The 14,576-nt window shown below is 42.8% G+C and overlaps 1 protein-coding gene across 1 annotated transcript in view; it reads right to left on the bottom strand.

Annotated features, from left to right (window-relative positions):
* The window catches only part of hyx (cell division cycle 73 hyrax), an 85,161-nt gene that overhangs the window by 68,104 nt on the left and 2,481 nt on the right, over window positions 1–14,576 (bottom strand). The window contains exons 3-6 of the mRNA XM_050166515.3: window positions 9,118–9,156; window positions 7,887–7,968; window positions 3,760–3,815; window positions 1,226–1,311 (exon numbers count right to left, since the gene is read on the bottom strand). Coding sequence (XP_050022472.1) covers window positions 1,226–1,311; window positions 3,760–3,815; window positions 7,887–7,968; window positions 9,118–9,156 — 263 coding nt within the window. The remainder of the gene's footprint in view (window positions 1–1,225; window positions 1,312–3,759; window positions 3,816–7,886; window positions 7,969–9,117; window positions 9,157–14,576) is intronic.

Here is a 14,576-nt window from a genome sequence, read left to right as displayed (position 1 = left end):
TGCGGGGCCCACCACACTACCGCTGTGCTCAAGAACATAGTTATGCTTCTTGCCGCCAAACTGTACTGCAGTTGTGCAACCCCTCGACCAAGGAGTTATCATGAACTTTAAGTCGGGCTACCGCAAGCGTGTGATCGACCGGATTCTGCTCGATATGAGCATGAAGCGCGAGTCCACGATTGACTTGTACATGGCGATCGAGACGCTACAGGCTGCTTGGATGGCTGTACCGGCAAGCACGATCGCCACTTGCTTCCGGCATGCCTCATTTGGCGTCAGCAGCGGCGGTTACAGCGAAGATATTGGTGCCGCCGCCAATGAGGGTGCCGCGGGAGACCAAGCCCACCATTGTGGGACGCCGTCCTTGACGCCGGCGTTGTACCCGACTGCGACACCTTCTGCATGTAGTATGTCAGTCCCGATGCTGACGCGGTGACGACCGAAGAGATAACGGAGGCGGAAATTGTGCGCGTGGTAACGGGGGTGCCCAATGACGACAGTGACGAATGTGTCGACGACAGCCCGGAGCCTAATATTGGCGAACCCAACGTACCAACACCCGCACAAGCACTAAATGTGGCAGACCTGCTCCGCCACTTCTTTGGCGCTCACGATGACGGCGAGGACAGACTCGAAATAGCGGCTGCTGCTGCAAAAGCCATCATTCGCCTGAAGAAGACGCAGCAAAAATCTATCAAGGCCTTTTTTTCTGCGAAGTGAGCTGCCACCTGGTGTGCTGCTCATCAATCAGTGATGAGCCGTTTGGAGTGAAAAAAGTATCAATTCCTTGCTGTTGTTTTTTCGCTTGTTCTTTTCCACGCAACGGCCATTTTTTTTTTTTTTCCCGTGGCGGGCTGCTATGAGATTTGGTGGTGAGCACATCCTCTCTTGCTTGCTAATTGTGGATAGAAATGGATAATGGCTATAACGAACTAATGGTTATAATGAAGTAATTGCAACCCACCCTTCAGCTTTGTTATAACAATGTTTTACTGTACGTCTTTAAAAAACATTAATTTCTTTTTGCAGTCCTGTGATGGGTGACCATATTTCCCAGTGCAAATCTGCCTTCACCCACTGTATACCTTCTTAACATAATTCAGTCACCAGTCAATGCTGTATTTGTTCCCATATGTCTTTCATCGTACCTTCAAATGCTGCAGTCGTGTGAGGATGCACAAATCACAGTGAACCACGCAGGAGTGCATCATACTGAAAGCAGTACCTGATCTGCTCAGTGACCACAGGTGCTTCCTTGGGAGCATCCAAGCGAGCCGAAAACTGCTCCTTGGCACGCTGCATTTGCGTCTCCTGCACACATATAGACAAAACATGGTGAAACCGCTGTGAGCTAAACTCAATGTGATGCTGTTCAGCACGATTATATACAGTCAAACCTCGATACATCGAACATAGATATATATATCGAACACTTTCTATATCACCTGGAAAATCGCATGCATTTAATGTTTTTTTATTTCGAATGGGGTCGTACGTAAAGTGGATATATCGAACTCCGCCACCCTAGACCAGGCGCTCTCTGTTGACAGACGATGAGCTTTCCCGTAACACCCTCGACGATAGCAATTGGTGCGATGGGCGTGCCCTACTGCTGCGATCGCGCCGAGGGCGCCATTTCGCAGTGACTCCTCCTCAGTGCCGCACTCTGCGTCTGCTGCGCCTCGCGAGGACTGGCGGTTTGCACCCACAAAGATGCGCGACAGCGCGTGCTCATTGGGCTCACTCATGGACACGTCGGCAGATGCCACTTAATACTTTGTTAATGACACTGCTTCAAAATGCTTCGATTGACAGACTTGGAGATCGCAGCAGAAGTAGCGACTAAATGAAGACGCTGCCGAGGTTCATTCCACAAGCGCTGATGTTGCCCTGCTCCCGACTTCAACTGAGGCTGTAGCTGCTTTGGCCCTTCTACGTCGCTACTGAGGCGCAATAGAAGGCACCGGCCTATCGCTTGCGGATTGTTTAGACTATGCTGAGGACTCCATGTTTAAGCATGCGGCTGCCAATAAGAAGCAGGCTACACTACTGCAGTACTTTCAGCCCAATAAATAAATACTTTGTGTGAATCTTCAAGTATTTACCGCGCCACGATTGGGGTGCGATAGAGAATCGTTGTTCGGAGCGCACATTCGGTTGCGCCGCACGTGTTTGGCCTAGGCCGCCCGGACTTCACGCGGCTGACAAAGTCGGTGCTGCCTAGGCTAATTGCATGCGGCGCAATCGACCGCGTGCTCGTAGCTGACGAAGTTGGTGCAGCCTAGGTTAATTGCACGTGGCACAACTTAAAACGCGCCCCGAACAATAATCCCCGATAGCGCCCTTGGTTCATTGATGGATATGCAGAAGTTTCTTACGCATTTCTTACGTGATTTTATATGTCGAATTCATGCTATATCGAACTATTTTGCAATCACCACGCTGTTCAATATATTGAGGTTCGACTGTAATTACGGTGACTGCAGTCACGGACTAATATGAATTCATTACAACAACCTTGCCAAAAGCCACAATTAATAGATTGATTCACGAGGTTCACCATCTCAAACCAACACTTAGCCTATGAAAGACACCATAGTGGAGGCCTATGGATTAATTTTGACCCTGTGAAGTTCTTAAAACATGCACCTCGTCTAAGTACAAAAGCTTCCTTGTTCTTCCTTCCTGTGACTATTTTATACCCCAATCAGCATGTGACCACTTCTGTTAGGAATTAAACTCTCACCCTCATGTTCGGCAGCCGAACACCGCAGCTACTTCAAAACTTCTTTCCCAGTGCTACACATTCACAATTCCATAGCTTGTACTCTTTGCCTGTTTGCTTGTTTTTCAAATCCATTGTGCTATGTTAAGGTTCCTTGTAGCAGACCATTAACATCTGAACAATACATTTTTAATAGAATTCAACACACTCTTCACAGCTAATGCTTTTCTTCCCCCCCCCCCCTTTTCATTACTGGCTAAGCTAAAGACACACCCTATCACATAAATTTGAGGCATCGGGAAATTAAAGTACATTAAAGGAGTACTGACATATTTTCGACTTAATTTCTTTGTGTTAAATGAAGGTCCTAGGGCTTTAAACCCAAAAAAAATAGTCACAAGCCTCAAAGCTTCCTAAATAGTTTTACATAACAGCTTTTGTACAGCCAATTTCGGTTTCGTTTCCTAGAAGGATACTGTGTCGGGATGTCACGACAAAGTATGTGGAAGCAGGACACTGCGACATTTTGACACTTGCTCCGGCTCACTCGGACGCCTTGTATGCTGCAACTCGCAGTGGGGGCCAATGTAGCAGCATAGCCTATGACCGGGCGATAGAGAGCAAGTGTCAGTTGTTATAAAAGGATAAAGCCACATCAGTAAATACTATCAACAGCTAATTGAAGTGCAAGTAAGAGGCACGAGCACTAGGAAAACGGGAAAGCTAACCAAGCAGCACATCATTTTAGTACAGCTGGTGCCCAAACATTCACAGTATGAAATGAAATGAAGCGCATGCCCTGCAAGTTATGTATCTTCTCATGTATGTATGTGCACACCTTGAAGGTAAAATAAATAAATGGACACGTACACGTGACACTTGTCCTACGAGTAAGTGTTTTCTCCTATTCCCATTTTCTCGCACTGTAAATGCACGAACACGAAGAAAAAAACCTCGAGCATTGTGGCATGAATGAGCCCCCCTTTCTTTTTTCACGGGTTGGTGGGAAACTCAAGTGTGACAATAGCACTCACCTCGAGACGTGGCTTCTTGACCACTTCATTTTGGGGCTCCTCAGCTGTTCTCTTCACTGCAAGAAAAAGAATGCTTCTGACAGCGCTCAAACATGCCACATTGTATTGGTTACAACAAAACATGTATGTTATCCCTGGCTTTTCCATGAAATACCAATTTATCAACATGTCCCAAATGCTATTTCTACTAGAAAGAAAAAAGTTGGCCTGCTGCCAAATGTGACCAACCAACAAGCTGCAAAAATGCACAGTAAAAGAATAAAATAAAGAAAAGCCTTAAGAAAAATAGTCTATAAGCTTAGCTGACTAACTGCATGTTAGCCAGGTTTCTACTCGCACTCCAAGGTGATTAGGTGAACAACAAGGTGCCCATGATTAAAGCCAAGCTTGTCAGGTTTATGCAGCCCATCTTAAGTGTACCTTTCTGTTTGAAACTGACTTGCTTATTTGGTGTTTGCTTTATTTGGGCACAAATAAAAATCTGTGGAGTACAAAATAAACAGTTAAGCACAAAACTATACTGTACATCAATACACGAGGCAGCAAAAAAAGAAGGAAACAGAAGCAGCAACCTGCAATGACACGAAACATGCTGCGCAGTGTAGTCTACTGTTAAAGAGAACACATGAAGCACATCTACACAGAACCTGTGACACCTCCCCCTTCCCCACTTTCTGCAGCTTGACTGCTGCAAAGCCAGGTGCTTCACATCAGCTTTCACCACACTACTGCTAACAGGTAATACTTTTCTGTCATCCCCTTTTTCGTCACGCCTGCCAAACTAGAAACATGCTCTACTTGCATGAACTTCAGTATCTAACATAATCTTTGACATAAGGTTACATCAGATACTACATGATTTGACGTAACCTTACGTCTGCATGCTGTAGTTGTAATATACGAAGTAGTTATTCCATATAGAAGGCATCACAGATCAGAGACAACTGCCCTGTGAAACAAACGGAGTGAGACCTCTAGGACCTTACTAATTGCGTAGCTCCCACAGCATTGCCTGTCATGTGTAAAATGGCGTACACAATCTTGAAGCCCATTCTCTGGCATTCTCACTAAGTTAGAAGGTGCTACACAGAGGTTGTCACAGTTGGTGAAGGGAAGGGTGTTCAGGAAATGTGTCAACAGAAGGACAAAACCAAACAGTACATGAAGTACACTGACCTATGCTGCACATGTGATGACACATTTCGAGCTCCGCGATTGCTTCTTGTGCATGCAGTCAGCAAAAGCATAGCCTTTATCTTTGGGGCATGGATTTGGACACCATCAATTGCCAATGAACATCTGCCGTCAACACTGAAGCGCTATGTCGGGTCAATGGATTCACTTTGGCAATGAGATGCCGTTGAAATCACGCATCAAAGGCATTGCTGTAAACAGCAGCACTCTGCAGCCCAAGCTGACTGAGTCATGCAAAAGCCTACGTGCGGCACTATCACAAGGTAGTATGAGCGAGTTCCTCGGAAAAAAAATCTCACAATCAAACGGCATTTTCTTTCATGTTCCCGAATGTAGGGTATTTTGCTTTTTTTCATAAGCTAAACCTAAGCTTTGCATCGAAAGTCCCTTTAAAAGTAATACCGTCATTTATTACTTGTCCCTCTTTTTTCTTGCACCATAGAAAAGCCCAGACCTTCTACGCTGAAGAAAAAATAGTGGAAAGCTTATGAGCGCACTAAATAATTTAGTATAATACTTTTTCTACAGCCTAGTTTTGATTTTGGTAGCCAACAGGTGGACTGTCACCATGACGTCATAATACAATGGCTCACCCAGTTCCTGCAATTGCTGTGGCTGCCACACGTGAGCACAGCCAGAAGATACGCATGCTACCAATTTGTTCATTTTTTTAAGAGCAAACATCACCATATCTAGCCATCGCTACAAAAACTCAGCAGATTTTGCTCTGCGTAACAACTGCCAGGTCAATGATGCCACTTCAAGACCAACTTTAATTATATCAACTGAAGATATATTGCATTTCCCAACCTACATACTTGCCAAGTGTCATGTTAATAAATGCAAGAAGCATGCGCTAAAATTTCAACAACTTCTAAAATATGTCAGCAGTCATTTAAATTACGGCATCAAACATTGCTATCTCTCTGTGACCTAGGCAGACCATCTTATTTTGGAGAGCCCTTATCACCACTAATCCGGTCGTTATACGTCGCACAACAAGTTGCAAGATGTACTTTCTGCCATGCCAGGAGGTCACGCCAGCATGAAAGAAAAGGCACCTTGCCATACAAGTGTCGACAACGATGACCTTGTCTGTGCTTTCATTGCACAACAAATAATGTCTCTTGTTGGCAACATGCGATTTGTGCACATTGCACTCTCAATGAGCATCAATAATGGCTGGTAAAAGGGACACTAATGTGAATTTCAATTTCAGATGCATGTCACAGGCTACGCTGCACAGGTCACTACTGAACCTTCCTACCACTTTCGCAATGAGCTAGAATTTATTTTTAAAAATGCAGAAGTACAGCAGACACACAATGACCATGCCAACTCCTTCTGGCCTTGCATGAGCTGCTGGATGCCCTGCCAGTGAGTTAATAGTACACATGTGAGTGATTGCTACCCTGTTTTAGTGACTGCACTAAAGTGCACCGCAATTGTTCATTGCATGCATAGTGGGGGATGCACTGGTAATGAAACCATTTCCTTTGCTTGTTACTGGTATTAGTGAACTAAGTTTTTGTATTGATTTCAGAATATGTAATTATCTTGGTGTCAGCCAATTAGTTCCCAAGATAACTAACATTTCACTTCCATTGTTTGAGGCCACTATGGGAAAAAAAAGCAAAAAAAGCATCACGATAATTCAGTTGTAAGGAGTTAGTAACATAGTTAACAGTAAGAAATTAAATATTGGAGGCAATTTTTTTTCTTCATTCACAAATGAATTATTTTGCAATATTTCTGCCACTTTGCAAATTTAGAAGGTTTATCAATTGAATGTAAAATAGATGATAATGATCAGATCAAGAAATCGCCCCCAGCATTTCATTCCTTACTCTTTAGGCTATCTAACAATGCCTTAAAAATAATTTTTATGCCATATTTTTCCCACTTTGAACAATGGAAATTATATCTTAATTGTTTTGGGACTAATTTTCCTACGCCAAGACTAATAACACATTTGAAATCAGTGCAAAAAAAAAATTTAACAGGAACTTAAAGCTTCCTTAATATTATTATATAAAGAAAATGGTTTCAATACTCATAATAATAAAACAATCTCAATGCCCTTAAATAGAATATACTTATGTCATTACCTACATGCACCAACGAGACCTATGCGCTTAAGGTCCCTAGATGCTTCAAGGTAGCACCATTTTTTTCATCTAGCCTCCGTCCTTCTCATAATTCCACTCTCCCGCCATTGCATGCACGTGATTGGCTTAGTGTAGTGACACAACATTTCCACGTCACCACACTAATCGCTAGTGCCACCAAAAGGTTCCAAACTTTTTTTCACGTAGCATACTTTATGCCAGCATATGTATAAATATGAATTTACCGCATGGAATACAGTTTCAAGACGACTATTGATAATAAATGTAGTACAACACAAAATATAAGCAATTTTTCTTGCGCACGTGTTGAGAGGTTTTAAACCAGCGCTCTATGAGGGAGGAGGATTACAGAAGGAAGGTAGCGGAAAGGAAGAATGGGCACTCAGAATCATTCAGACAAAGCGCTAAATTGTCTTTTAGTAAGCCTTTAAACTGTCTTTACTGAACAACCAAAACAATGCTCAGTCTCACACTAGAACAAACCTCAAGGGGCCAGCAGTCACTGCAACCAGGGTAAGTATGGGTGGAAAAGGCAAGTTTTTGTTCACTGTAACACTCTTATGGGTCTTTGCTTTCCTTGCTTTCAATGACTACTGGCTCACTGGGTAGTATTACTCCACTTAATGTGTTCTACATTTCTTGAATTATGCTAACAGTGGAATAGAACCCACAGCATGAAAAAACACAATGTATCATTAGGTTGCTTAGTATGCTGGGGTAACCAGGACACAAGTGAAGGATACAGCCCAGAATGGTCTGAGTGCACCTACCATCCGCACTAGGACATGCCTACCCACTACCCACCTTGTGTGGGTATCTCGATGGGGGCGCTCTTGTCGATATTGGCAGAGGTGGCTGTCTCCCCGTTCAAGTAGGCAAGGATGTCCTGCAACATGGTTGGACACCGTCAGCCCATTGTGGTAGCTGGTCAGAAAAAAACTTCGCTGAGGCCAGGAGATTATAACGAAAGCGCCAAATAAAACAAAAGACGAAGGAAGGCGACACGGGACGACCACGTAGGTACTTCCTTGTCGCTTCCTTCCTGTGTCGCCTTCCTTCGTCCATTGTTTTATTTGGCACCTTCGTTGTAATCATGTACAACCAACTCGCCCACCAGCACGTGCCAGGAGATGCCAAGGCACTTTAGTAAGCCTACCATGTATATGCACATCACCATTTGAAGGACTCCTCTTTTTCATTATCCCAAGCTTGCTCATGCTGAACCCTTTGCAACCCTAAACTTGCATCCACTTTGTGACCAGTACAACATGAAACTACATTTTTCCCTAGTTTTAGGAATCACAAAAGAAAAGTACTACTTATGTGCAAAAACACCATGAGGAACTACACTTTTTTTCAGCATCCTTGTACGTACAAGTCTTTGCCCAATATGTACATGAAAACAGCATGATACTGTTTGAAGCATTGCTAGAGCCTGGGATTTTTAGTGCACATTTTAAAAAACAAGACTGTCCCTCTTCTGTTGCCTTCCTTCTGCCACCCTAGTCAGATGACATGGCTTCTGCATCTGCTGTCTGGTGTAGGATGTTTAATTTCTGTAAGGTGTTAAAAAACATCATCACAGTCCCTGACATCATGAGAATCATTCCCATAAAATGTGTGCAGCGAGAATGTCGCCATGCTTAGCCATGGCAAAGAAATAGAGCTCAACCAGAAGTTGCCCTGACGCTCTGCATATCTTTGCGCTGCGAACAATAGGCAAGCGGGTGAAACTATAGGATCGTGAATTAGTGCGAGTTCCCAACATACTGCATTGCACATACACCAAAAAGAAAAATGCATGCAATTTAAATGATCTCGGAAAGCATTTTCCAACAGCACATCAGCATAGTTATTCTCTGATGGTGCTGAGGTCCCAACGTTGATCCACAAAGGGTTAAGCCAAAGCATATTCTTGTGCAATAAAATGCATGGCTGCTCTGTTATTTTAATGCTCTACGACCACAAGAGACAACAAAGAAAGCCATTTCCAGTGCTGGAGAGAATAAGTTCCTCCCTGGTGAGAGCAACTCACCTTTCTGTCAGGACGCCTAACGACAGGGATGTTTTCAGCCTGAAAAAAAAAAATTACAATATTGAAATGTAACAAGCTTGAACACACCAAAGTGGCCTCAGGTGTAAAAGAATGCAGCTGCACAAACAGCCGCAAACTCTTAAGAAGTACATTCCTTGATGCAAAGAACAAAACTTGGTACAAGGCCACAAATAGAACAATGTCTGGTTAAAGGAACCATCTACCAATTTTTTCATGACCCTCCTCCCCCTTTTGTGACGTAATTGAAAGTGACCATGCATGCAGCAGCTCATTCAGAAAATGCAAGAAAATTTTCCAAACCAAATTTTCTGAATCTGCAATCTCTCTTGACTATAAGCACGAACGACAGCAAGACTGACAACCAAGAGCATCAGCTAGAGAACATAGAAAAAAAGAACACAAAACTAGTGCGCCTTTGGCAATGTGAAAAGTAAGGTTTTTAAACTTTGTGATCAATAAATATTTTAAAATGTGTGCAAATAGTGATCAGCTTCTGGAGGACTTCAATGTGCAGATGTGGGGCCCTACAACGTAAAACTATTCCAATCTGTTTTTATTCCAAATCGGTCATTAGCCCTCCCTGATAGGTCAGAATGGTTCGTGTCCAGCCCGTATGGGTGGGTGCCACACCCATATGGGCAGAGCCCCAGCTATTTTTAGGTATCACGGAGGGCTGCTGGCAGATTTGGAATAATAACAAATTGGGATAGTTTTACGTTGTACCGGCCATGCTTTTTTCTTTTTTGACGGACATGCAAATGCATTCTGGTTTCCTGCCCCCTTTTCAGAGTGACAGTGAGGGCACTTGCTGGACAGCACCACTAAGGCAGCAGTGCCTTAATTTTTTATCGATCTTTTCCCAATATTTCATTACACTTCTTCGCAAGCAACAGTAACTGGAACTGCACAGAGTGAAGATGTGGTCCATCGGCTAGACTCCAGAGTACTAAAAATTCATGCTTTGCATTTTTTGCTTAAAGGGACACTAAAGTGAATTTAATTTATGATGCATACATTAGGTCACAATTTATAGGTCACTAACACACGACTTTGCCAGTGTTCACAATTCTCATGTATATAAAACACAGAAAACTAAGAAGTAGCTGGTGACTCTGCTGGCACTCCCGTGTACTGCTGCAAGTCACGAGTTAATAAGGAGCTTTAGCCTGTCTAAAACATATCACAGTTTATGAAATACCAGTACACTGGAACGACAGGCACGTGCAGCAACACTCGTGACACCATCTCGTGACACAGAGCACAGACAAATGTTATTCCAATGACCATAGTCCATATATCTGTCACTAGTCACCCCAAGTCGCACGCTCACCAACAGCTTCATGCAAAGCTTGCTCTGGTCCCTTTGAGTATCGTACAATTCACACCAGAAAGTGAACTCAAGACCTCAAGTTGAGGCATGGTGTGAGAGGTACATATGTTCCTATGCCCTAAAATAAAATCAATGCTGAGCTGATGTTTTCCTTGGCAAGCAGACACAACACTCCATCCTTCTCACTGGCTTCGTGTGTACGATTGGGAGAAACTCCAAACAAAGAGCCAATTGCTTTGTTCCCGAGAAAGTCTTTAGAATGCTTTGTGCCTGCGTGCAGGCATCTCCCTGTCCACCTCCATTCTGAACTACACTAGGCAACTAAATCACAGTAGCATGTTGAAATGAAGCCATGCTAAGCATAAGTCTTTGACTCCAGTAGCAGTTACTGCAATAAATTTCACCCACACGTCGCTCACAATTGGCCTGTATCATTAGGTTATCGGGAGACGTCCAAGCAGGTTTCTCTTAACCCATGATTTAGAAAGAACATGTGTAGAATACGCAAAACATGGCATAGCCAATCTGAATTTAATGTTTTGGAAGCAAATAAACAAAATATAAAATTGCCTTTAAAACAAAATATCAAATTGCCTTTACTGTCCCTTTCAAACTAAATATGCTCCCTTCAGAGTCAAACCCACAATTTCTCTGAATTCACAGGTTGCAAGTTCAACACTCCAATGTGGCAGTATCATAGCTTCTACATAACAGGGTCAGCCCATATTCCCTTCTTACTCTTGTGCTTCCTCAGATTAGTCCCGAGGCAATGGCCATGGAGTCTGGTGTCACTTCCAAATAAAACAAAGTTATCTACACTATCATTTCCTCCATGACCCTAGCTATATATGGGGTGTTCTCTTTAGACCACACAGAATCATTAAAAATCGCCTGTGGTAGACAGTGTAACTGTAGTCATTTAGCTGGATTACTAGAAGTGGCAGACATTACTCACACAAAAAATCAAAATGCATAATCAACACAAGTTCTCTGATTACCTTTTAAATTTATTACCTTATGCCACATACTGCAATTTATGAGTTGTAGCCGGTGACCTTACAAGGCATAGCCACTTAAAGCGATTACTGAAGATGGCACCAGTTTTGTTGCCAACTTTGGGAATTAATATCTCGAAACTGGTGTCATCCTGAAAGTTTGTTCGAAGTGGATACACCTTGCAAACTCACCGGCTACAATGAGTAAATTGCAATATGTGCCGTAAAGTAAGTAATTAGAAAGTTAATTAGCAATTTCTTGCTAGTTAGTTAATTACACATTTTGATTTCTCAAGCAGGTAATGTCTCCCTCTGAGTAGTCGACCTCAAAGAGTAGAATTGTGCGACCTGCCAAGGGTGATTATTAAAAACTGCACATGATCTAAAATAAAACACCCAGTATAACCCCACATGGCCAAGGACAATGCAGTCACGGTGATTACAATTCCTGTGCCACACATCAAACACAACTATGTTTTGTGTGAGTAATGGCATAGAGAACTTTTCGCAATTTTTTTTGTTGCTCCCCAACAAGTAAAATTTTAACTGTTGTGTTTAACGTCCCAAAACTGCAGTGGGTTATGAAGCATGCTGTAGTGGAGGGCTCCGGATTAATTATGGCCACTTGTAGTCCTATAATGTGCACCTAAATATAAGCACAGGAGCAGTCTTGCATTTCTCCTCCTTCGAAATGTGGCAGTTGCAACCGGGAATCGAACCCGCCATGTGCTCCCCAGAATGCCACTGACATGGATAAAAATAAACTATACTAGTTCTTGAAGCCAAATTGAACATCATGAATACACATGAAATAGTTTTCTCATAGTTTTGAATTGTTTATGAAGAGTTTGTGCATGCAAACTTATTTGCTGTGGACTATAAAATAAACTAGCCTGAAAGTGTTTTTTTTTTTTTCAATATTGAATTCAAAGGGGCCCTGAACCACTTTTTATCGAAGTGGAGAAAGACATTTAAAGTGAAGATAGGCTATTTCAGAACCACTTTGCCGCAAAAAGTACAATGCGTTCAGCAGAAGCGGAGTTATCGGCAATCAAACACGGCCTCAGCTGTGCTCCCCTTCCTCCTCCAACGCCTTGCACTGTGAAGGCTACGGCGGAGATGTCCCCGTGGCGTGCAGTTCCAATTTCCGATTTGGTGCCTATGCCGCACTAAATGTAAGCCAAACGCGGCTGTCCTCAGAGAGCCGCAGTGCACTTAGCCACTGGACTTGTGGCGGCACCTCGCGGCAGCCACGGTGTAGCTGAGCGCAGCGACCAATGGCAGCCGCATATTGCAGTGTGCTTTATGACGAAATGAAGCACACAGAAATGAGCAAGGAGCATGGGGTTTTTGAAACGAGAGCATTTGAAAAAAAGGTGACTTCACGCTCCGCTTGCAAGCTCCACGGACCGTGTACGACAGCAGAACTTGGCTGAGATGTTCACAACAGCGTATGCTACCCGTGGAGTATGTTATTTCACCAAGCCCGAGGGGTGGTTCAGGGCCCCTTTAAAGCATGACTGTGTTAAGGCGAGTCTCGCAACATGATTACACTGCTGGTTATCAGGTCCACAAGGGTATGCTTAACTTGACCTAGCCTCATTGTGTATAAGTTTCGGATCCATCAGAGCACAACTATAAGCAATAGTTGTTCAAGGGACTGAAAACCAATTGTTTATAGTATCTACCTTGTTTACCACAATGGAAAGCTTATCGTCCTGAGTGCACAATCCTGCAGCAGTATTGTGGAATGTTTTCCGAAATTTTTTAAAAGAATTTTTCTGCCTGTAGTCATGATTGTGTTTATGTAGCCACATGTCGGGAATAGTGATGAGTTAGCGTGAGTGATTCTATGCCAGCATGATTGAGAAGCCAACAATAAGTGCCACCCAGCCATAAGAAATCTTCTGATTATAAAGGTGACGTCCACGCAGTTCGTACTTCTTGAATTGTCATGCTATTTTTACAACAATATCTGCATGCTTTTGTCCTTTTTGGTGTCAAACTGCTCTGGTAATTTCCAAGTCAAGCCTTGAGCCAAGCTATGTCAAGGTTTCGAAAACAAAACGCTTTGACACATGTTTTTTACATCTACAGATGGCAAGTGGTTCTACTGGCAGCACTTGGCTGGTGCCCTTTCACAACAGAATAAGTTGTGTATTTTGTATCCCACAGGGAGACCACAGGACACTGGGGACTCATTCACACACTTGCACAAAAGCACATGTGCGTGCTGTCATGCACCGAGGAAAGCCACAGTTCTGTTGTTTCAATCACTGCTGTGAAGGCACTTGAAAACGAGAACTTACGTCACATCGAAAATTGTCAACTCCTAGAAAATTTAACCAATCCATTTTTAAGCAAAAAAGCATAACAGCTAACGTATGTACATCAATCTGTGATCCTACAGCGGGGGCTATAACACCAGTACTAAATTTTACAGCAGAGTGCCATCAACTGCAGTCTTCCATGACTTTCTGTCTAAATTTTTTGTATATAATTACTACTTAAACTGCAAGCAACATGTTCTTTTCATTTGCACAAACTTTCATGACAAGTTTTGGTCAGTTGTTGGTCCATTTAATATTGGTTATGGACAAAGCAAATAAAGAATGAAAAATAACTGGAAATCTTCAAGCAAAACTCTGGTCCTCAAGTTCAGTATTATTTCCAGCATCTCTAGACAACTACCAATTGTAGATATGATTTAACAACCTTTCATTTTGCACAAATTTCTATCACAGAGAACAGGGCCAGTATAACTTAAAACTATTCCAATCTGTTTTTATTCCAAATTGGCCATTAGCCGTCCGTGGCCATTCTGACCTATCCCGGAGGGCCGATTCCGAATAAAAATAGATTAGAGTAGTTTTAAGCTATACAAGCAGAACTGCACTTTTTTCTTTAATATTCTTTATTAGTGCCTGAAATGCTGACTGAATGCTGAAATGCTGAATTTAAGGAATGTAGTTAAACAACTTCAAGTAGTTAGAATTCATGTGCAGAAAAAAAGTTCTAGATATTAACCAGGTAAAGCAACTTCCTGCAGTTTGTGACTGTATTCAAGCATGTCAAGCACACAGCCTTTGGGGCTCATTCACACTGGCAACTCA

This window comes from Dermacentor andersoni, chromosome 1 (genome assembly GCF_023375885.2).
Source record: "Dermacentor andersoni chromosome 1, qqDerAnde1_hic_scaffold, whole genome shotgun sequence".
Lineage (NCBI taxonomy): Eukaryota > Metazoa > Arthropoda > Arachnida > Ixodida > Ixodidae > Dermacentor > Dermacentor andersoni.
Note: the sequence above shows the minus strand (reverse complement) of the source record. Positions and strands in the feature narration are given on the sequence as shown.